The sequence below is a fragment of the Polypterus senegalus genome, chromosome 16 (genome assembly GCF_016835505.1).
Source record: "Polypterus senegalus isolate Bchr_013 chromosome 16, ASM1683550v1, whole genome shotgun sequence".
Taxonomy (NCBI): Eukaryota; Metazoa; Chordata; class Cladistia; order Polypteriformes; family Polypteridae; genus Polypterus; species Polypterus senegalus.
In genome coordinates this window covers 73,187,735-73,212,922 of record NC_053169.1, presented here as the reverse complement: position 1 = coordinate 73,212,922, position 25,188 = coordinate 73,187,735, and the positions used below count along the sequence as shown (strand labels likewise).

The following is a 25,188-nucleotide window of genomic DNA, read 5'->3' as shown; positions in this document are numbered from 1 at the left end:
CGCATTCCTTGTGTCAAGCCACTCTTGAACAAGAGACAGCGTCAGAAGCGCCCTTGCCTGGGCTAAAGACAAAACTGCTGCTGAGTGGTCCAAAGTTATGTTCTCTGATGAAAGTAAATTTTGCATTTCCTTTGGAAATCAAGGTCCCAGAGTCTGGAGGAAAAGAGGAGAGGCACAGAATCCACGTTGCTTGAGGTCCAGTGTAAAGTTTCCACAGTCAGTGATGGTTTGGGGTGCCATGTCATCTGCTGGTGTTGGTCCATTGTGTTTTCTGAGGTCCAAGGTCAATGCAGCCATCTACCAGGAAGTTTTAGAGCACTTCATGCTTCCTGCTGCTGACGAACTTTATGGAGATGCAGATTTCATTTTCCAACAGGACCTGGCACCTGCACAAAGTGCCAAAGCTACCAGTACCTGGTTTAAGGACCATGGTATCCCTGTTCTTGATTGGCCAGCAAACTCGCCTGACCTTAACCCCATAGAAAATCTATGGGTATTGTGTAGAGGAAGATGCAATACGCCAGACCCAACAATTTCAGAAGAGCTGAAGGCCACTATCAGAGCAACATGAGCTCTCATAACACCTGAGCAGTGCCACAGACCGATCGACTCCATGCCACACCGCACTGCTGCAGTAATCCAGGCCAAAGGAGCCCCAAATAAATATTGAGGGCTGTACATGCTCATACTTTTCATGTTCATACCTTTCAGTTGGCCAACATTTCTAAAAATCCTTTTTTTGCATTGGTCTTAATTGATATTCTAATTTTCCGAGATACTGAATTTGGGACTTTCATTAGTTGTCAGTTATAATCATCAAAATTAAAAGAAATAAACATTTGAAATACATCAGTCTGTGTGTAATGAATGAATCTAATATACAAGTTTCACTTTTTGAATGGAATTATTGAAATAAATCAACTTTGTCATGATATTCTAATTTTATGACCGGCACCTGTAAATGCAGCCAAGAAAAGGCATTATAGCAGAATAATAAAGTGGCCATGATGATCCAAGGATTTTGTTCTCTGTAGTTGATTAATAAACTACCTCAACCTGCAGCAGCCTCAGTTATGACCTCTGCTGAAGTATCTGTAAAATTCCTCCATTTGTTCTTTAATACTAGAATTACCAGAGCCTACAAAAAAACTTGTAGATCTGTCCCACCTTAAAATGCTTTTCACGTCTCCATCAGCGTCATTTGTCCTTTAAATGTGTTGATAAGCCGCAAGCAGTCTATCACATCTCCCACCTTGCACAGTTTTCTCAGCTGAAGTCTGTTTACCTGCGTGTCAGTTGCTTAGAGTTGTATAGAGTGAGAAGTCAAGCAAAATGACACCTTTTTATAAATACTATATCGTTATTTGGAACACTTGCATTTCATGTGTGTTCTGTGTCTACAACAATCTATATGCTCAGTAAACGCATTGTTAAAACAGAAACGGTTTTCATGTTTTAGTAACTGACAAAATTTAGACATGAAGTGTATAATATGTGAAGCCTGAATTCCAAATATCAAAGAAACACTTTCACAAAAGATACAAGTACAGTGGAACCTCGGTTCACAAACGTCTCAGTACAAGTACAACTCGGTTTACGACCAAAAAGTTCGCCAAACTTTTGCCTTGGTTCACGACCACACACTTGGTATATGAACAAGCCAGTTTCCCTTTCGGTTTGTGCTCGCTGATGATTTCCGCACGTGTTGCATTGTTCTCGGTCTGACGTGCGTGCTTGCATGCTTTTGCTGTGAACTCTTTGTACTCTATTTCATTTCCCTTCCGGTTCGTATGCTCCGATTACTGTATTTAAGCACGTGTTGAGCCGCTCCCTGTTCATTGTTCTCGGTCAGATGTGCGTGCTTTACTAGTGATCTCTTTGTGCTCTACAGTGTTTCGTGTGCTTTTGCAGTTAACCATGGCTTCTAAGCAAGTGAAGAGTGGTGAGAAGAAAGTTTTGAAGAAAATTGAAATCGAAGTAAAGAAAGAAATTATTGAAAAGTGTGAGCGTGGCGTTCGTGTCACTGATCTTGCTGCTGAGTGCAAGAAGTCAAAACCTACGATTTCGACTATTCTAAAGCAGAAATAATCTATTAAAGCAGCTGATGTTGCCAAAGGAGCAGCATTAACCAGGCAGAGACCGCAAATGCTGGAAGAGGTGGAAAAACTGTTTACCAATTTACTCATTTAACAATTTGAGAACCCTCGTGCTTTCAAGCAGCACAATGTAAACAAAGCCAGACTGCCAGTAATGTGGAGGGCAAGCACGAAGGGTTGGGTCACAAGGACTTCGTTTTTGGAATGGCTGCATGAGGCTTTTGCTCTCACCAGCTAAACAGCTAAAAACACCAGAAACCCAAGAAACCACAAGAGAGAAAACACCTGAAGGAAAACATCCTTCCATCGCGGAGCCAGACTCTCTCCCTCAAAACTGTAACCTCTTCTCCACCCAGTTCCTCCTCACTTCATGCCAGAACTCGACTCATGCAAGGTTAGTTTTCTTGGTGGTTTATGGTTTTTGTATTACGGATTTTTCAAATGTTTATTTTTCAGTTCGTAGCGTGAATTGTTGCAGTGTTACTTTTCACTTTTTACAAATGTTCATTTTTTTCCCCTGTGCTTAAAACTCATTTAAAAAAAAAGTGTTTTTACAGTGACCGGCTTGCAAGGCTATAGCGCAAACTCCTGTAATGTTACTTTCTTGGTTGCTTGTGTTTGGTTTTTAAATAAAGTTTGGATTTGTTCAAATGTTCCTTCCCCTCCCCCGTGCTTAAAACTCATTAAAAAAAAAGTGTTTTATACAGCGATCGGCTTGCAAGGCAATAGCGCGAACTGCTGCAATGTGAGAGAGAGAGCGAGCAGCTGTTTGTGTCAGTGTTATTCAATGTTTTTACATTAGTTTACTATTACACTGTGCATTCTATTGTAATTAACTATATTTGTGCTTAAAAGTCTTTTAAAAAAATATATTTACATACAGTTCATATTGTCTGGAACGGATTAATTGTATTTACATACAATCCTATGGGGGAAATTGCTTCGGTTCACGACCAAATAGGTTTAAGACCAGAGGTTTGGAGCGAATTATGGTTGTGAACCGAGGTTCCACTGTATACCATAAAAAATGTGGGCCCCCCCAGTATAACCGAAGAAAAAGTAATCAGGTTAGTGTTGCGTGTTGTTCTGACTTCTCGGGTAGTATACTGGTTAGAGCTGCTGACTTCAATTCAGAAGGTTCGGGATTCGAGTCTTAATGTCTCCCAAAATAAACGTTTTGAGTAGCGAGCTGTTAATATTATACAATAAAAGCATACATTTGATTTGCATCTGTAACAGCCGCTGTAAATGTATAGTACTTGTCAAAGTTAGTGTTTTTTTTTAGTTTTACTAGTTAAACTTTATTTACTTATCTTCCTACAGCATAAAGTCAGTAGTATACTACAGAGCTTCCTCTGTTTGATCGTCAAGGGCATGCTCACAAATTACACGTGTAATGCCACGAAAAATACCTGCTGACACTTTAGTACGTGTGAAATGGTACGAGAATGCAGTTAGTCTTTCTTTGGGCAAGTACACCACACTAACGTTTAGATCTGGACGGTGTAGCATTGGTGAGCTCTGTAAGCTGTATTGTTTCTTTCAAGGACAGGTGATTGGCAGGATGATGGCAGATTTTCGCCTTTACGCCTAGAGCAGCTGCCTTGTTATATGTGAGTAGACGTTTCTTGCCGGGAGGGCTTCTGTTTTCTCTGATCTGAGTTCACCTCTGTTATAGTGTGTCTTTATTTGAAAACGGCATCGGGTCGGTAAGGGGGTGGGGGGTGTGTGTCTGGAAGCTTGAACATGAATCAAACAATAAAACTGGGGGGCTGCGCTGAATAAGCTCCAGTTTTATTCTGTCAATGACGATCACGCTCTAACACCCGCCGATCTGACTCTAAGTAACACTGTTGTTTTCATTATTTTATTTACCTTTTTACCGCGTAAAGTCACAAGGGCAGGGCTTCCCATGTACATATACAAAGTACAGTGATGGCAAAAGCACATTCTTGATCCGATGTAGAACCCTCGTCATGCAAGTAAATAACTCAAGGTAAATAGGTAAATAACATTAGATCTGGCTTTTATGTAAGTAACATATAAATATTAATGTTTTGGGCACATGCACCGTCCTTTGTATGTAAGAGCCAGATCTACAGCGTAAAGTCACGAGTGCAGAGCTTCCCATGTACATATACAAAGTACAGTGATGGCAAAAGTGCATTCTTGATCCGATGTAGAATCGTCGTCATGATTTGAGCTTACCTTTGTGATAGCGCATCTATGTGAAAACAGCAGTGTCAAATGTGGGGTTGTATGGGAAGTTGGGATCATGACAGCGGCTGAGAAAATAACAAAATAAAAAAACCAAAGCCAACCTTAACAAGCATAATAAATTACACTGGCTGTTACATACTGGAATCAAATGGTTTTTATTTTAAAATAGTAAGAATACGAGCAGTTCAGTTCTCAAAATGGACTCACCAGGGATCGAACCTGTGAAGCTTCGATTACCAGTCAATGGCTGATAGCGTTGTGCCACCAAAGTTGTAATAATGAATGCATGTCACTGTCGCAGGTAAACGGGGGTTGTTTTTCTGCAGTTATATTTTTGAATAAAAGTGCATTTGTTCTGTTATATTTGTACCTTTTTGTGAAAGTGTTTCTTTGATATTTGTAATTCAGGCTTCACACATTATATAGTTTATGCCTACATTTTGTCATTTACTACTAGAATATGTAAAACATTTCTGTTTTAACAATGTGTTTGCACAGATTACTGTAGAAACGGAACACACATGAAATGTGTGTTTTCCAAATAATGATCTATTTTTTCCACTTTAAAACTCCACTTCACTCCCTGATAATCAATCAAGGCATGAGCTGGGAGAAGTTCATACATGTTCTAAGTCAGTCGGGAGATGGAATAGCCGGCTGCTTGCAGCTTGTCTTTATCGGCACATTTAGAAGACAAAAGAAGCTGGCGGAGAGGTGCAAAAGTACTTAAGAAGCGATTTAAGGTGGGACGGATCTACGAGTTTTTTCGTAGGCTCTGGTAATTCTAGTGTTAATAAAATTAAAAATCTAAATAATTCTGCTAAACAGATCAATCATTTATAGCTTTCCCTGTCCTCCCACTTCATCCAGCTCCTTTTTAAAATTTTCACCAGTTACATCTACATTTGTTATGACCTACTTTGTTAAGGTAATATACATGTGTACTGAACCCAATCCCCACCACACTTCTTAAATTCTGCCTTTATGCCATACTCCTGGACTGTTAATATATCACATCTCACCTGCACTATTTAACCCAGTGTATGTGCTTCCGGGAGAAGGGGGGGCGGAGGTTATGCGAGGGGCTTGTGGGTGTTCGAGGGAGAGACGGAGCAAGGAAGCTGCTGAGCGCCTCTAATAAATGTTATCAACAATTAAACGTCGTGTTTATTTCAGTTTAACATGGACTATTACAACAACAATAATACTAATTGCATCACTTGATACTGTCTTTGTGCTGGCCACTTTTAAAATCACTTCTGTAACCACAGTGTTCTTAAAAAAAGTCTGGTCTTGATGCTAACAATAATTTATTTATTAATAATTTATGGGCTATTTCTCACTTACCTTTTCCGTCAACAGTTCATAAGCATGTTGTGGGCTCCCAATTCACTAGTTACTTAATTTGTTATAAATTGATGGAACCGTTTCAGTCTGGTTTAAGAGCGTGGCACAGCTGTAAAACTGCTCAGCTTTGGGTAACTAATGATTTGCTTATGGCAGCAGACTCTGGGCAGATCAGCAGACAATGTCAAACAATGACATTCTAATGTCCAGAACAGAGAACACTCTGGGCATCTCTGGTATTACTCTACATTGGTTTAAGTTCTACCTGACTGAAAGGCAAGAGTTTGTTAGTCTTGGCAACAGCAAAAGTAGCTCGGTGCCAGTCACACAAGGAGTTCTTCAGGGCTCTGTCCTCTGCCCTTTGCAGATAAAATTATTGTATATTGACGTCTACATGTGGAAGTGTGTGTCTGTCCAGTCCTGATGTGAGAGGTGGAGTTGGGGTAAGGGCTCTACCTCCAAAGATACGCAAGTGAGGCCAGCACGTCGGCAAAACGAAGAAATCTCACTCGCTTAGCCTTTAATACAGAAGCAAGGCAAGCACATCGGCAAAGCGGTATTCATTTTACTTTTCCTCCCACCGCTAATGCACAAGCGAGGCGAGCACTTCGGCAAAACGAATCCTCAGAAGAAAGAAAAATTTGCTTAGCGCTAATACACAAACGATGTTAGCTTGTCGGCAAAACGAAACCTCCTAGGAGAGAGTTCAGCTAAATGGCCTGTTTTTCTGTTTTAATGTTCTAATGTACAGTGCAAGTTTTGACTGAAACATCTTGCTATGGATAAGTTTACTAACTTGTTATAGGATGTTTCAGTGATTTCAAATTCACAGGTGATCCATGTATCAACAGCTTGTCTGAACAGGTACAAAGTTTTCAAACTTTTATTATAGAAAATGCATTAAAGTATCCTGCAACAACGGTGGCTTTCAGGTTGACTTTTTTTTTAAAAGAGTAAATGGTTTTGGGCATTTAAAGATTGTTATATGACTCTGAGTCATTCTTTGAGTAGTGACTGGCAGATTTTATTTATTTATTTATTTATTTTTTTTACCTTTTGAATGATGAGATTTGTGGACGGCAAATGTAGCTGTAATTTTCTTATGAAAGGGAAACATTAAGTGTATGGTGTTTTCACAGGAGTGTGTTTTACATTTAATATTTCAACAGGTTAAATAAATGTTATCAAAATTTAACACTAATAATAGTTTCACTTGAACCTTATCAGTACATTTTCATAAGCCTCTTTCATTCTTCCTCACTCTTCATTTGACTTCCTCTTTATGAACGGAGGCGATGCCAGACAAATTGTAGAGGAGGAAGCAGAGTATTTGAAAGGTTAGCATATTTTATGTACTGAAAATTTCAAAACTGCTGGATGTGTCAGAAAAAACAAGTTATGATTTTTTTTTTAGACTGCCTGAATCATTAGAAGTTTAATATGGACTGAAAAAAACACAGCTTCTTTTTGCAGATATCGGCCTGTATGAACTTCGAGAGCATGACTGCAAAAATATATACCGCTTTAAAAAAAAAAAAATTTAGATACAGTATAGCTATATACAAAAGGAACACATTTCTACTTTGTAAGTTAAAATATGCGAAGAGTTCCTTGGCATACAAGAAGTGCTCCTTAGTTTATTAACTTCAGCTAAATTTGCAGGTTGTTGGATATCTTGGGAAGACTGCATAAAGGTATCTACTCACTGCAGAGTACCACATGAGTGTTGTTCCAAAAGCTGAGACTTTTGGTCATCTTATTGGAGAAATACTGGCCTGACACTTTGATATGAAAACTCCCAGTCAAATCAACGACCTGTGTTGGTTGGCATGCATTTTATTGTCAAAGAAACTGTCCTATCAAGCAATCCGTTTGACCAACAGAGTCAAGCCCATATGTCTTAAAGCTACGCAACCCTTTTGAAAGCAAATGCAGGAATCTGCCTGCATAACAATTTGCACTTCTCTCTTTTTCTCTCTCTTTCTCATTCCTCAATGAAAACACTATTTCCTGTTTAGCTAAAAAGCTGAATTGTGGCAGGATAGTACATCTAGGGCAGTAGGTATCCACTAAGAAAATACATTTTGATATACCAATATTTAGGGTTAAAAAAACAAAAAAACCTACAATTGAAAAATGAAATACCCTAGAATGTCTTAATAATGTGCCAGTGAGTTAGTCATTCTAATGTACTATTTCCCCATTTCGTGAAGATCAAAGAATATGTTTTAGCAAGTTCCTGTCAGACATGGTGGTTTTGAGTGTAGTTGATTTCACCCAAATGATCCAGTATGGAATGTATTTAATATATATCCCCCACCCTACGCTGATTGTAACATTGTCAAAGTGGGTGGTACTGCTCCAGATGATTGAATCTGTGCTCACAAAGTTTAAATAAGGGCATCAATAAACGTCACATGTCTTTAAGAGTACCAACTACTGCATTTTTTTTCTTTTTCCCCCCTCAACCACTTTAGGTTTCAAATTTCTTTGTCTTGCGGGATTAGAGTGGTGATTCTCAACCTTTTCAGCCTTGGAAGTGACAAGTGATATCCTACAGACAGCATTTGAAAATGGGAGTTTTCATCCATCGTGAATTGAGAGTAGTTAGAGCGGGGTGGGGCCTTAGTGAAAACAAGCTCAGTTAGAAAAAAGGAGGGAAATATATCACCTAGCTTTGTTGATCACTGTGTAATATGTGACAGTAAGTCTGAGATAAACTGATTAAACTTTTTTTTTCTTTTTTTTTATTTATCAATGCACTGAATGAAGCACAATTTTTTCTATAGATGACTGAGATGTTTTACATAATGAGAAAAGAAAAGGTTGGTGCTTGTAAGTGAGTAAAAGTAATTAGTAGCTGTTTGTCTTTTTTGGTAGACATTTATTAAAAGTGACAGTATACTGAGGCAGTACTAATTTTAGGGGTTGATGCTAATGCAGAGTCGAGTTTAGCAGTTTTTAACTTTGAATAAATCAACTTTAAATCACCTTAACCTCTGGTAGAAAAATTGCTGTATATATTCACATATTATATACAGAAAAGTTCTTGATTACATAGTACTTCCGATACATCAGATTAGCCAGTGGCACTATAACTGATGTCCATTGACTTAAATTTCCAAGTCAAAGCCAGGTAACACAGCTAGTGTACATTATATAAACATAGACATATGCACATTTTAAACTAAAAAGGCTGTATATTTTATTTTTTTTTTTCTCAGAAGAATATCTTGAAACATGTAAAGGCAGTTGAGTAATGCATCTCAAGGAAATTACACCCTTGGGGGGGAAAAAAGAGTACCGGAAAATTATCTTAACGTGTGCATTCAAGTTCTTCAATATATTAGATGTACTATATAACTGATTAACCAATGGTGCTATAACTGAGGCCCATTGACCTGGGAAAAATTTCCTGGGCGAAGCTGGGTAGCACAGCTAGTTTGATATAAAACTAAATGTGTATCTCCATATGCTTACAGAGCAAATTCTGTATCAGGTATTCCACTGCAATATACAGATACAAATGTACAGTATACACAGACAAATACTATGTGGTTCGTAACATCTGTTCAGGCAGTGTCTGACCACTTTAGGCATCTGTGGTCCCATAACACTATAATTGAGTTTAGAAATCCCAATCTTGCTTATCGAGTGAAAACCACCTGCTAGTGTGGAATAGGAAATGCAACAGTCTCTTTGACAGACTGAAGACCATGGGACACTTAAAACAAATCTTGGAATACAGCATTTTTAACTTAAAAAAGTTAATTTCAAGTGTAACAGTATTATTTGCTGTAAATATTTGACTTATTGAGTCCTGGGACTAATACAGTGATCCCTCCTCGATCGTGGGGGTTGTGTTCCAGAACCCCCCTGCGAAAGGTGAAAATCCGCGAAGTAAAAACCATATGTTTTTATATGGTTATTTTTATATATTTTAAGCCCTTTGTAAACTCTTTCTGCACAGTTATACAGCATAAACCCTTTATATTCCTAGATTTTTGGTAAGATTCGTTGAAATTTTGCATGTAAACACACTGTTTAAAATAATATTTAGGCTTTACTGTATATAAAGATATCAAGCGTCTCCAATATCACATATGTCACAGCCATTACGATAGACAGGCCACCAGCAATAAATATGTACAATGCAAGAAAAATTGTATACAGTAAAATGTGTGTACAGTGACACTAAACGTACGTACATGTACTAGGTGTACTGTATGTAGAAAATTAATTATGGTTACTCACCAACAATGACACGACGATTTGTCCAATAACGATAAGTTTAATTTTACTGCACAACAAAGGAGAGTGTTACAGCTCTTCTAAAGGAGCCTCTTCAGGCGAATGTGTGGCTCTGCCGGTGTTCTTTCGGCAGTCTTCAATCCAATTCCCTAAAGCAGATTCCATCCGGACTACTGCCTTATTGCATCCACTTACAACTCGTTTTGCGCCCTGGTTAAAGGACACTGTGGCAGTAGATCTTATATCCTTTTCCTCCTTTTTAAATAAAAATAATCGTGGACTCATTGATGCCGTAATGGTGTCCTACAGCAGTGTAGCTGTTCCCTTCCTTCAACATATCCAAAACTTTTACCTTTTTGGCAATCGTTAGCATCTTCCGTTGGCTATGCACAAAGATAAACACAAAAGAGCGCAAAAGTTAACTCTTTACACAGTGAAAAACATTGATGCTGAATGAGCAAGACGAGACTTCCTGGTTAACACAGCAGAATCGAATTCGGCGCTCCGTCACTGAGCCAATCAGCACACAGGAACTTAACTGCGTGCTCTGATTGGGTAGCTTCTCAGACATCCGCTAATAGCATCCCCTGCATGAAATCAACTGGGCAAACCAACTGGGGAAGCATGTACCAGAAGTAAAAAGACCTATTGTCCGCAGAAACCCGCGAAGCAGCGAAAACTCTGCGTTCTATATTTAGATATGCTTACATATAAAATCCGATAGAGTGAAGCGGTGAAAGTCGAAGCTCAAATCACAAATAAGTTTTGAAGCTCCAGGAAATCTTTAGCAAATACTTTAAACCTCAGAGTGATTGGGCTTTCAAGCTAATTGGTCTATATTAGGAATATAACTTATTATTGGTGCTTTGTTTTTAACAATTTCAACATCATTTTGGGCAAGTGGAGAGCTAATATATGCCGATTTATAGGCACCCTGATATACTGTATCTGTCAGATCCCAATCTTGAGTAATGAAACAAAGGACCCATTCAGCAGCAAAATGATTGTGGCAAATCAAACAAGATCAGCTACATCAACTGCAATAAACATGTCTTATTAAATGTGCTTTTTAGTTTTTAAAAACCATGTAAAACTGGTAAAGTAAGTTGAAGTTGCACTGAGATGAAGAAGTTTTAAAATGTCTCTTCCTTATAGTGCACAGTCCATGCACAAAAAAATGAATGACATGAGTGAAAAATGAAAACATCTGCATGAGTTTTGTGAAGCAGCTTTGTGTACTTTGAAAATTTTGGTTGAGGACAAACTGATTTTGATACGGATATTCAGACAAATTGATTAGTTTGCAAATGACAACACAGAAACTCTGCTGTCTGTATATTTATCAAAGACAAACTAAGTGGAAGTTTGTAAGTGTAATAGCCTCACCTCTATAGAACACATGCTCTTTGAATATTAATCTACTCAGTGTTAGATAGTCCATACTATCTTAAGATTTAGATTGTGAACTTAATCAGGTCTTTGCTGTTGTAGTTTGTACCACTACATGAAGATAAAAACGATTTGTGAAAGCATACAAAAACTTGAAACCAAATCACTAGGGATGCACCCAATCCACGTTTTTGGAAAACTAGTACGAGTACTTGCATTTCAGTACTCGCCGATACAGAGTACTTAATAAAAACATGATTTAAATTTACAGGTAACCGCTTTAGTCATATAATTTAACAAAAAAACAAGGGACTAGTTTGGAATTAAGAACATTTATTTAAAATGAAAAGCATGTTGTATGCAACATATTACAGAATAAATAATTATAAAAAAAAAAAAATTTAAACAGTGACAGTGCAACTCAAGTATTTTTTCAGTTTGTTGTAAACTCTGCCACTTTGGACAACACAAGGGGCATTAGTAAACATCTTTGCTATTTAGTGCACAATATTTGAATAAACTAACAACATCCACCAACATAGAACTGTGGCAGTCAGTGCAACTGAGGTAGGTATTAACATCAAGTCTAAGACTCACTTAATGGAGCCTATTTAGAAAAAGTGAGTGGCAGGTTTTTTTTTAAGAAAAATAGCTTTTCTGCATTATCAGCAGTCAGCCTGTTTCTGTTTTCATCTATAATGTGTGACACTGAGCTAAAAAGCCTTTCACTTTCCACACTGCTACATGGGGCTAAGAGGTAATTTTGGGCCATTTTAGCCAAAGTGGGGAACCTGATTTTGTTGACACCCCAGTACCTCTCCGAGGTATGTGTCAAGCTCAATGGCAGCACCTGCTGGCAGCGGCTGTGCTGCCTGGGGCTGCTCCTTAGTGATTTCTTCAAATACAGTGTCCAGACTGCTGCTAGTGCTGGCCTGGGCCTTGAACAGTTTAGCAGGAGGTTCTGCAGCTTCTGCCCGACTCCCCTCTGTCTCAGCTCTGGACATCATCTGCAGCTCCTGCTTCAGGTGCAGCTTGGCGTCCGGAGCAGTGTTGTTGGAGAAGAAGCGATCTTTATACCTGAACAAAATTCATGAATGTATTAATATGTGGAAAAATAGGACTGGTTTTAGTTTCCCCTAAACCACTGTCACAAATGCCAGCCATTTGGCTTTCTGGTAGTAATAAGGGAAATATATTTCATATTATATATATTGCATACATTTGTATTTGTGTATTTTAGTTACAAAAATATAATATTTCAGATGGAAATTAATCTTGCATTTAGTACTGTAGTTTATCATTGAATACCTATAGCACACAGACTTTACCTTGGGTCAAGTATGGTGGAGATGAAGTACAGTGGGTTGGTCTCGACATCACTTAAGCGCTTCTTGACAGCTGCCAGTAAGGTTGCTTTCATTGTCTTGACGTCGTGGTCCTCGTCTGTTTCTCTGTTTAGAAGTCTCACTAGCACAGTCACAGCTGGGATGACATCGGAGGCTAGTGCGTCGTAGCTGCTCACTTTTTTAGTTAGTTCCTCAAAGGGGGCGAGGATGGCAACAGTCTTCTCCATAAGAGCCTAAGAGCCCATTGGTGAGCGGTGAGATTGTCAGGGAGTTCATGCTCGGACACACACACCCCCAGCACTCGCTTTTGGTCAATGAGGGACTGGAGTATGTAATACGTGCTGTTCCAGCGTGTCTGTACGTCCTGCTGCAGTCTCTTTATTGGCTGGTTGAGCTGTCCCTGAATGTCCTCGAGGCGGGAGTAGGCTAAGGCGGAATGTTTAAAATGCCCAACTATTTTCCGCCCCACTGCTATAGCATCAGCTATGCTCCTCTGTGCTAATAAGCCCTCGTGAACAGCCAGTTGGAGCGTGTGCGCGAAACACGGCAGAGCCCTGCGTCATTCATGGCTTTAATCATGTTTTTGGCATTGTCACGAAGCACAACATGTACTGATGTTTTAGGTGTACCCCATGTCTGGAGCATTTCCTCAAACACATGCGCTATAGCCTGGCTGGTGTGCGAGCCGCGGAATTGTTTCGCATGTAATATGGCTCGTTGCGGCGTGAAACTTATCTATCTATCCACTGGGAGGTTAGGCTAATTAGCAACACGGGCTAACACTGCTTGTCCAAATATCCGTGGTGAAACTAAACGCAGAGGAGGCTTGCAGTAGGCTGTGGATATGTTTTTTCACGGAGTCGTGTAGTTTAGGCAGCTCCGTGTCAGTCATGTAGCGGCGGCTTGGGACATCATATCTGGGCTCCAGAACATGGAGGAGACGCAGGAATCCCACATTTTCTACCTCCGAGAGTGGCTGGTCACTCAATGCAATGTACTCGATAATTGCCTGTGTTATTTTCACAGTACGTGGATTGTCTCTGGACATTTTCTCTCGTCTTGCAAGAGTTTGCTGCAGCGTGGGTTGTGTTGGTTTAGAAGCGTGGGTAAACTCTTTGTACTCGTTGTCGTGTTGGGATTTTAGGTGCTTGATTAAATTACTTGTGTTAAATGCGCTACCTTTTGAGCCTCCTCTGGACAATTTCGCTGAGCACAATTTGCAGCCCGCCTTTGTTTTGTCGTCTTCATTCCACACGGCTGACATGTCTCGCCTCGCCTTCTCCCGGCTCTGAGCTGCAGCCGGGGCCTGGGGGCGGGCACTCGGCGCCTGTGATTAACCCCTTACACGCCGCTCAAACAGACATTTCTCAGACCGTGGTATCGGTCCCTGGTATCGGGGGACTTTTAACAAGTACGAGTACTTTAGAAAATGTGGTATCGAGGCCGATATCAGTATCAGTGCATCCCTACAAATCACCTAACTCATTCAGACTTTTAATAAGCAAATTCAGTTTTAGCTGTGCTGGTGTTTCCACACTTCCATTTATTTCTAAGTAAATATTAATACTAGAAGGATAACTTTATTTATTGCTATCTGCTAAGTGACATAGTCTGCCTTTTAAAGATGAGTATGAATTTTCTTACTGTTCAAGCAAAAGTGTAGAGGACAGTTTTCTTACACAATCTGCTGTTTTTATGATTAGTAGAATAATGCACTATGTCTTGATTTTTCTTCAGTGTTTGATTACTATTAAATTTCACATCATGAATGGGAAATTGAACAATATTTAAATCCATAAATGAAATTATGAATTCAAAGTGTTTGATTAAATGGTTACGATATTTAGTGTAGTGAACACTTCAAGAAGTCATTCATTCAAACATTGAATACTCCTCAAGGTTGTGCTTTGATGTTCATGCAAGCAATTTCATGTTTCATAGGTTGGGATGTAACATTTTCTTACAAATACCAACATTACCTCTTAGATTAAATTGGTACCCATTGTAAATTACTTGATTTAAAAAAAATAAAAAATAAAAAAAAATTCTTAAAAAATGCCTGTAGTATTGGTAAAATTTCTTTCTTTTCATTGAAGATTAGAAATAATAATAAGATAGAAATTGATTGACCACATGTTTAATTTAATCAATACTTCTACCTTAAAATATCTGTTTTCCAGCAGAGATTTTACAAGAAGTTAGGTTTGTTTTTTTTTTTTTTTTTTCTCCTTTTGCTTGTAGTACTTTTCTGGAGTGAATTTCACTCAAGCTTTTTTCCCTGTCCCTTTGCTTCTCTCTTCTTCGTTCTTGACCTGTTGAAGTAGAATAACAAAAAAATGGTAAGTGAGGTTAAGTGTGTGCTGTGTCAGTTTCTTCCACCACATGCTTGGCTATACGAAAGGTTTGCTGTGCTTGATTTCCTTCCACTGCCTCTTTACTTTGCTGCAGTTTTCTAAATCTTTTTTTCTTGTTTGTTTTTTGCTTTTATTTGCTTGGTTAAAAAATTTTATTCTTCATAACAAATTATTTCTGTTTTAGTTAACTTGCACTAAATGCAGGAGTGATCTGCAGTTTGTTATAAACTTTAAAGTGACATTAAATTTATTTTTATTTTACAAAGTACTGGATTGCAATTAAATATTTAAAGGTGCCATCCATTTTTTTTCTGTTTTATGGTTTGTAACATTAACTTTAAATCGCATATACCTTGCATATTTTAATCCATAGCTACAGAAGATAGTAGAGGGATATATGGTATGTGTAACGGAAAAGTAAAATAAGATACAGAAAATTAACTTGACTTTATTAGTTACCAAAGACGACCCCTGTTCTGTTTTCCCTAAACCAGTGATTTATATACAGTATTTACATGCATTATGGTATGCCTTCCATAATTATTTACACCTTCTGTTTGTCTTGTGCATTTTTCCTCTTTGCTCGTTATGCAACATTAGGAACATAATATGCAAGATGCTCCCTGCATGCCAACTGATGGTGCTTTGACTTAAGTTAGTGCAGCATTCAAATTTAAAGCATGGTATTTTACTCATAATTTGTATAATTACACCCAAAATCTTGCATATACAGTATTATTTTGAGGATGGGTTAGAAGTAGATTTCAACTATAGAACTTTTATAGCATTGAAGTAATTGAGAATGCATGGTGGTCATGTTGGCATGAAGTTTTTGATTTTTTTTTCTTAATTTATTAATTATATAGGGATTGTTACTTCCCACTGTTTTTAGAATAAAAGGATCCCTGAAATATTTGTTGTTGCACTTTTCTGTTTTACGTCAAGTTTATTATCAACTATGTTAGGTTGTCTTTATTATTGCAATCTCTAAGCATTAATGGTAAAAGCATTATACTGCTGGTGTTCAAGATTTTAATTTTATATTCTTGAATTGTTGTTAGCAAATGTCTTATTTTTTTTTTTACTTGTACACTTTGTGTTCTAGAGTAATTCTTTTGCAAAAAAAAAGTTTGCACTATGCTGTTTAAACGATCTTTTAATTGTATCAAATATGTTTCAAAATTTTAAAACTTTTTTTATGAATTGTTGATGTCATTAAATTTAATTTGTTAGACATACATTTTGTAGTATTTATTCATTGTTTCTTATATACTTTGATGTCCAGAGTGCTACAAAATCCCTCTGGCTGACTTGAATTTTATTTAAACAATTAGTCATTAAAAGATTCACAATTGTATGTTTTGATTTGTTGCAGCTGTTTGGACCACTTATAGCATGGTGTTTTACACTGATTCACTGTTTCCCATTTACTCCAACTTTTAACTTTTGAAGTTTGTTTCTTTCATCTTACAATATTGTGAAGTTTAAACATGAAGAAAATGTTCTGCTTTTAAATTAGTTTCCAATACCTCTTTAGGATCTAATGGTGGGAGATGAAGCAAGTGAGTTACGCTCAATGCTAGAAGTGAATTATCCTATGGAAAATGGTATTGTCAGAAACTGGGATGACATGAAGCACTTGTGGGATTATACCTTTGGTCCTGAAAAACTCAACATTGACTCCAGAAACTGTAAAATCCTGCTTACAGAGCCGCCAATGAACCCTACAAAAAACAGGGAAAAGATCATTGAGGTAAGCATAAAACAAATAACCTAACTTTGAGTGATACAAAGTCACACAGTGAAATGCAGCAGGTGTAAAGCACATGAGGCTGGGCAAAACTCAATTTCATTTTTAGTTAGTAAGCCTCTAATGTTTGAGCATACTGATTAACATACTGATTAACATACAGATTAACATACTTAAGCAACACTGGTAAATATAGCCGTTATGCTTCCTCTACTCGCATATGTGAGATATGACAGAAAAGACCAAGTGTGATTCCTCATTGATAATAAAAAGGTAGCAAAAGTCAAACACAGACACAGCAAGCTGTTTTATAATAATCTTAATGTATTTTTGCCAGGTTTAGAAAAAAAGCTTGTTTAATTTTTCCAATTTGAAAAACACAATCTCATTCATGTTGAACTATGAAAGATGGTTAATTGGAAAAAGCCTAAACTAAGACAAGTCTTCATGCAAGCAATATAGTTTAAAAAATTAAAATAGAATTTCTCTTAAGTAATGCTGTCCATCTGGTTTTACTCCAAATATTGCTGGCTGAAAGAAGTAAAAAACTTTTATAATAGTCTAGACAAGAACAGGCCATTAAGCTAAACAAAGCTCTCCAGTTGTATCATTTTAATTGTTCAAAAACAACTTCAAGTCTAGTTTTTAAAAGTCCCTAAAATCCTAATGTCTGCCATACTACTACAACTATGTCCTTGTGTTCTTGATGAACTCATTCTAAAATTGCAGTCTTGATCCACCGTACTAGTTTCCTTTCCCTTTATAATCTTGAACATTTCAGTCATCATTTAATATATAATTCTATACAATTTTGAACATTTCATCCCCTCTTTTAATCTTTCCTCATAATTCCTACCCTATAGCCTTGGAATCAGCCTAGTTGCTCTTCTCTGGACTTTTTCCATTGCTGCTATTCCCGTTTTGTAGCCTGGAGACTAAAACTGCACACAGTACTCCAGATGAGGCCTCACCAATGCATTATAAATCCTGAGCATAACCTACTTGAACTTTACACCTCATGCTATAAAAACCAAACATTCTGTTAGCCTTCTTAATAATTTCTGGACACTGTCTGGCAGGTAATATTGTGGACTCCTAAATCCATCTCATAAGGTGTACTTTCAATTTTCACACCTCCCATGGTATATTCAAAAATAGCATTTATATTTCTTGAATGTAATACTTACATTAAATTTAATCTTCCACAAATCTCCCCTAGCTTGCATGCTGTCCAGTTCCTTCTAGAATGATTCAGTGGATACTAGATTATCTGCCAATATACTTGGTATCATCTGCAAACTTAACCAGCTCGTTACCTCTATTCCTATCCAAATCACAATTAAAAATAGTAGTGACTCAAGAACTGACCCTGGAACACCACTCGTAACGTCATCCAATTCTAATAGGGCTCCTTGCATCTTAAGCCACTGCTTCCTTTGTCTGAGGCAATTTTTTATCCATCTATGAACACTTCTTTTAGTTTGATGCCCAACCTATATGCTTCTCTTTGATCATGCCGTTTTTTTGCTGCCTCATAGAATTTCAGCATGTTGGTAAAACATGACTTCCTTCTGAGTCAATGATGACTTTTAAGTAAAACACCTGTTCTTGTTAAGTGGTGTTCAGTCGTTCCCTTAATTCTTTCCTTTAATTTACCTGTCATGACCATTAGGCTTACTGGCATATAGTTGCTTGGAATCGCCTGGTCACCCTTTTTATATAATGGGATATTTTCTAGTCCTTCAATATTTCACAAAAAAAGTGTTTTTTGCTGTGTTTGTTTTCTTTGGTTTTCAGTGATACCTTTTGCATATTGCTTGTCAACATTTGAAAAAAATCCATTGAAATTTAAGTCATTGTCACCCTCCTATAGAAATGGAAGACACAGAAAACGAAAATTCACATTAGAAAAAAAAAAACTTTTAAATTTTGCGGCTCTCAATTCCAGCAAAAAGAAAAAAGATGTTGCCAGTGAATTTGGAATTTCGCCATCGACAGGGCCTCAGCGCAAACATATGCAAACTGCTGCCTTTGAAGATGTCGAAAAAGCAATTTTTATGTGGTTGCACTCATTCAAGAAAAAGCAAAGTCACTGTTGTGAGGTTTCTTTTGGGACCTCCCTGAAAGTGACGACACACCAAAGAGCATCCCGAAGTGGAATCACCATGTCTGTGGAAGACTTTTTATCCATTGCCGGGGCAACAGCAGGCTCACAGCGCAGCAGTGCTTTAGCCATTGAATTTTGGCATCATTCGCACCCTGAAAGTGTATTATCACAAGGAAATGCTGAGAAAAATTCTCGCCAGCATAACTTGTATACCGGAGAAGATAAAAATTAACGTTAAAGAAGCTATTGAAATGATTGCAAATGCCAGGACGCAAGTTAAAGGAAAGCACTATAGCGACAAATACAGAATGTCATTACAGTGAAATATTTTTTTACGTCCCTGACACTTGTTGCAACAGAATTTGACCTGTATGTTAAAAGTAAAATACAAAGTTGACTGACTTACTGAGGTGCTCATCAACAAAAATGCTATTTCCTCTTAAGTTAAAAAGCTGAAATTTGGCAGGTGATGCATCAAGGGCACTCAGTATCCAATAAGAAAGGATCTTTCGATACATCCTCTACAACTAAGATACAAAATACCACAAAAGTGCTTTGTCTAATTTAACTGAAATTTGAGACATACTAGAAAGAAGTAAATTACTCAGCCCATGAGTGTGTTTTTTTTTTTTTTCCTTCTTCTTCCCTGCCAGATCTATCCTTAGCATCCTTCCCCCAATATACTCAGTATCTCTCCTCTGCACATGCCCAAACCAGTGCAATGTCGCCTTTCAGACTTTGTCTCCAAACTGTCCAACCTGAGCTGACGCTCTAATGTCCTCATTTCTAATCCTGTCCATCCTCGTTATGCCTACTGCAAATCTTAGCATCTTTAACTCTGCAACCTCCAGCTCTGTCTCCTGCTTTCTGGTCAGTGCCACTGTCTCCAACCCATATAACATAGCTGGTCTCACTACCGTCCTGTAGACTTTCCCTTTCACTCTTGCTGATATCTGTCACAAATTACTTCTGACACTCTTCTCCACCCATTGCACCCTGCCTGCACTCTTTTTCACTTCCACAATCCCCATTACTCTGTACTGTTGATCCGAAGTGTTTAAACTCATCCACCTTCGCCAACTCAACTCCTTGCATGCTCACCATTCCACTGACCTCCCTCTCATTTACACACATGTATTCTGTCTTGTTCCTACTGACCTTCTTTACAAGTTGAATGTTACAATTTAAATATAATTATAATGTATTCTAAAAAAAAGTCTTACTTGTAGGTAAAATTCTGACATTCAAATATAAAAGAACAGTTGTTTGCATCACCTCCCACTAATGTTGGCATTATGTCACACCAGACACACTATGCTTGTATATTGCTATTTTTTTACAAATCTGCTTTTACGCATCACTTTCCATAATCCAGCCTTTTTCTCAAGCATTCCCATTCGCCTTTTAGGACAGATTTTCTTTGTCACTGTATTGCTCTTGCATTTAGAGTTGCACTATGAACTCTTCTCTGACACAATGAAAGTGTAGTTCTGTTGCTGTTACTGTACCAAAGCTTTTATGAGCTGGAGAAACCTGTAGTTACTGCTGTTGTATGGTTGAACTGAATGTGATTTCTTTTATCAGTAATAAGGAAAATTGCTTCCATATTTCTGATTTTGGTTTTATTATAACAGCCTTAAAATCACCATTGTAAACTCATTTCAGTGTCAGTAATGCTCATTTAGCTCCCTCTCCTAATGTGGTTTCACCTGCAGCCTGAATTGGCTGCTGACTTGACATTAAAACTAGTATTGAAAGAACTGAATTAATTATTACCAAAATAATTACCTAAAAAAAGCTGATGAATTGTTGGAATACCTATCTATTATATATAAACCACAGTTTTAATCATAAATAAGCGTTAAAAGAATTCTCTAGAATTTAACAAAAATCTTCCTTAAAGTTTTCCTTTGACCAGTGTCTATTTACTATTGGGCTTTACTGTTCCAGTCACTTTAAAAATAGTGAGGATTAGACATTTACATTTTTTTGCATCCTCTGGAGAGTTGCCTGTGTGGGAGCCTCTATTAAAAAAAAAAATGCTTTAAGCTTATATGGGAGCAGTAGTTATTAATTTCCTGCATGTGCAGTGAACAAACCCAGAAAGATGTGTATCCTGCTGTTTTCAAAAACATTTTTTTAAATACAGTCCTTAGAAAACAATAACTGGATAGGCAACATACATTTTCAATAGGTCACTATTGTCCAGAATTTTAACAAAAACTCCAGCCTTGACTCTTTTAATTAGGCTGACAGAAGAGACAAATTGTCAATTGTCTGTCTGTCTTCAAAGTCTGCTACTTAGTACTAAATTATTTTATATTTGCTTACTGAAGGAGTAACTGATTCCACTATTTTCAGCTAGCTGTTCAGTATGAGCTGTCCAGATATTTTTAACATTTAGCTAATTACTAGATTAATTAATTAATTAATTACTAATTACTTCATTCAGCTGTGAGTTATTCATCCTAACCAGTTTTTGTTATAACCATTTACCTAGGTGAGTTACCTCACCCTTCACACCTTGATTTTTTGTATAAGGTCAGGCTGGGGAAGCATGCACTGGTACAGTGCGTTGCCACACCCACCATATAACGAAACAGCTCAGCATTCTGGTTGGCAACCCCCCCAGGGAGACACACGGTCCAGTCCCACCCTCCGGAAATGACCCTCTATCTGCTGCATCCAGGTGTTCCCTTGGCTAGGTCCAGCCACTCCAGGTCCTCAACAATGAGGATCCTGCAACCCAAATCACTCTCAGGGAATCACGCCACATGGCCATAGTGCCATAACTGATCCCTTACAATGCAAGTAATGTGCCTCATTCAGGACTCCATGAGCAACTCATTCGACACAAAGTCAAACCAGCGGTACCCAAGGATTCTCCGAAGAGACACAATACCGAAGGAGTCCAGTCTTCATCTCAGGTCACTGGATAGCATCCATGTCTTATAACCATATATCAAGACAGGAAGCATCAGGACTCTAAAGACTTAGACCTTTGTCCCGTTTCCAGCAACCTCATGACTCCCCACTTCATTAGAAGAGTTGCCAAAGATATGAATGTCACTGCTGAAGTAAGTAAACCCCTCTACAAGGTCAATAATCTCTCTGCATTCAGACACACTGCTGATGGCTGTGCCTACGAGGTCATTGCAGCTTTCCCGACCCTTGGGTGGTTCACCATCTGTGCAACCTCACTGAGATTGTGTGGTTCACAGCTAATTGTAGGATCAGCCTCAATAACCTTGGACCCAGAGATACCCTACGTCCTAGCCAGAAGATAATTTTAAACAGGTGCTCAAAGTAGCCAGCCTAGAGGGTCACAACTGTAATGTCATCCATAAGGACCATATTTTGTATCACTTAAACATTTACATATTCTTGTATTCATTTTTTCTCTTCCCTACATATTCACCCTCGAATTGTCACCATTTTAAGATTGGAGAGATTGTGTATATGACAAAAAGGTAGAGAAGTCCTTAGTTTTTTTTTTTTTGTTTTTTGTGCAAAAGGGAGACGACCTAGGTCCTGGCTTCCAGTATCGCTTCAGGCCTTAATGGACTTTTGCCTACCACTGCATACACAGTACGTAGGCCAGGACCTCGCTGCTCTTGAAACATCTGGGCCTAGCTTCCAGTAGGGGACCAGTTTCTCTTTTTTTTTTTTTGGGTGAGGTTACTGGTTCCTTAATTCTTCTCACAAAGTTTCTGCAAACCACTCTTAATTGGCTTCCTCACTCAAGACTAATTTGTCTTGGATGACCTTACTAGGCACAACTGCCCCAGACAACATAGCCCTCGGGATCATTGGAACACTCAAATCCTTCCACCAAGATAAAGTGATGATTATTTTATTGTGAAGCCTGAACCGCAATATGTATTGTCTTGTGGAATAAGGATATTGTCTTGTGCCTAGTTTTTATTATTACTCACTTCACTCTTCTTCTTTCAGCTGCTCCCATTAGGGGTCGCCACAGCGGATCATCATCTCCCATATCTTCCTGTCTTCTGCATCTTGTTCTGTTACACCCATCACCGGCATGTCCTCTCTCACCACATCCATAAACCTTCTCTTAGGCCTTCCTCTTTTTCTCTTCCCTGGCAGCTCTGTACTTAGTATCCTTCTCCCAATATACTCAGCATCTCTCCTCTGCACATGTCCAAACCAATGCAATCTCGCCTATTTGACTTTGTCTCCCAACTGTCCAACTTGAGCCAACCCTCTAATGTACTCATTTCTAATCCAATCCATCCTTGTCATTATTACTCACTTCACTAGAAAAGTTTAATATCAATCTTAAACCGTAGTCTTGCTTAGAATGTCTGAATAAATGCTCCAAAACAGAAGGGGTAGTAAAATGAAATGCTGGATAAACTCAATAGAGTAAACTGATTTAAATCATCAGCCATGTTAAAAAATCATGCAAGTATAGACACATTTGAGATAGTATTAAAGACCAGATTAGAGGCTTCATTATTTTATTCCTAAAGCATTATTTGTAGTGTGATTAGTTGCCCATTTCTAATAGCAAGGAATTTGGCAGCAGTACTGATTTTTCGTATACTTTTAAGTTATTTAAGGTAACCCACATTTATCTATCCAGGTATATTTTTAGAAAAGCACAGAGCACATGATGCACAAAAAAACAATGAACTGAAAGAATTGTAGAAGTGAAGCGGCCCGATTGAGCAACATGGGGTTATTCACCAGTGAGCTGTCCACCTGCAGGAGGAGTCATAAGGGTCTGTTGCATTGTGGTTTGGGTGGCAGTCAAAGGCAGGTGACTTGGCAAACTGATTCCCAGCTGCTAAAACCAACTCTAGGAACAAAGAATGTGACCTTTTTGGCAGGCAAGGAACCCAAGCTACCAAGGGAAGTGAAAGGGTACAGACTAGATATAGCCAGGCTCAACTCCCTGCACAGCAAGAGCTCTGGAACCAAACCCAGAGAGCTGCCGGACTATTTTTTTCCACTATGGAGTTGCCCAGAGCAATATTCTCATGAAATATTCATAAAGGAAATGTACTGTATGTTTGGTGTTACGTATTAGACATTCATAAATCAAAACATTGGAAACTTCCAAGTGTGCATGTGTACAACTTTTAATGTACTGTATGTTTTCTAAGCTTTTTTTTTTTTGTATTAAAATATTTGCACTGCAGTAACACAAGATTTGTTACATGTTAGCACATGAAAGTAAGAACCTTGCTATACTCTGTACACATGGTAATAATGACCATTTTAACAAATACAAAGTACATTGCAAAAACTTAAATGTTAATTTTGTTTTGTTTACTGAGTTAACATCAAACTTGCTCCAGCAATGGCTGTCCTTTTTATTTCCTGTTTCAATGTCTTACTGATCCATTACCTATGAGTCCTGATTGGACCCGTGAAGAACTTCCATTTCATCCATTTTCATGACAGATTTATCTAGGTTAAGATTGTGGGGCAGCTGGAACCTAAATCAGCAATAGGTTATATTTCTTAAGAAAAACGAAAATGTAATTACTGTGCAGTTGGCTAGGACCACTCCACTGTAAATATATCTCTTCAAGTTGAAAACCCTCTTCTCACATGCTGTTCACTCTATCTCTCCACTACCATGCTAGAGGGCTGATGTTGAAAGCAGTACATGCTCTACTGCTGTATAATTTCTGAATCGGTATCACATGAGAAAGTTTGTCTACCCATTTAATTTTCAGTCAGCTTGTTTCGTGACTCTTTGTCACAGCGTATGTCATATTTACAGAATACAGTCACTGATATAGTCGCTGCACCGTGTCAAATTATATATGTCACATTTACCAACTGAACGCTAATCTTCTAGCATAGTCATACTCGTGCATTTTTCTTATAGCCAGTAGCATGTTGCCTGATAGAACCAGCGATGTGCGACGGTTAAACTGCTGCAGTGAGTTCAGTGGCAATCTGTGTCACCATTTTTTTTTACCTAGTATATAAAACACAGGTATGTTCCTTATTCCTTCTACGTTCTATACATTGTAATTCTGATTGAATGCTCATTATTTTTCTACTCTTGCATGTGAAGTCTGTGCCCCTCATACTAAGGACAAAAATCAAACCTAGCCAATCACAGACTAGTTGGTCTTGGTCGTTGGGTATGTCACATTAGACGATCACAGCAGTGTGATTCTGACTGCCTCAGACTGACTACGTGAAGGCTACAACTGAAATTCCATGTGGCTTAGTCTTTACCAGATCCAACTAGATATGAGTTTGAATGTGTACAAGGATGTAACTTGAGCTGGGCTTATCCATCCCAGAATTTATTTCTGCCAGCATTCCAGTGTTTTAACAATTG

At 38.1% G+C, this 25,188-nt stretch overlaps 1 protein-coding gene across 2 annotated transcripts in view; it reads left to right on the top strand.

Moving 5' to 3' along the window:
• LOC120516717 (actin-related protein 2-B) overlaps positions 1-25,188 on the top strand; it is a 94,317-nt gene that overhangs the window by 26,232 nt on the left and 42,897 nt on the right. Inside the window, exons 3-4 of one of the 2 annotated variants that reach the window (XM_039738594.1) lie at positions 14,974-14,988; positions 16,541-16,756. In XM_039738594.1, coding sequence (XP_039594528.1) covers positions 14,974-14,988; positions 16,541-16,756 — 231 coding nt within the window. The remainder of the gene's footprint in view (positions 1-14,973; positions 14,989-16,540; positions 16,757-25,188) is intronic. The other variant, XM_039738595.1, reaches the window with a different exon arrangement.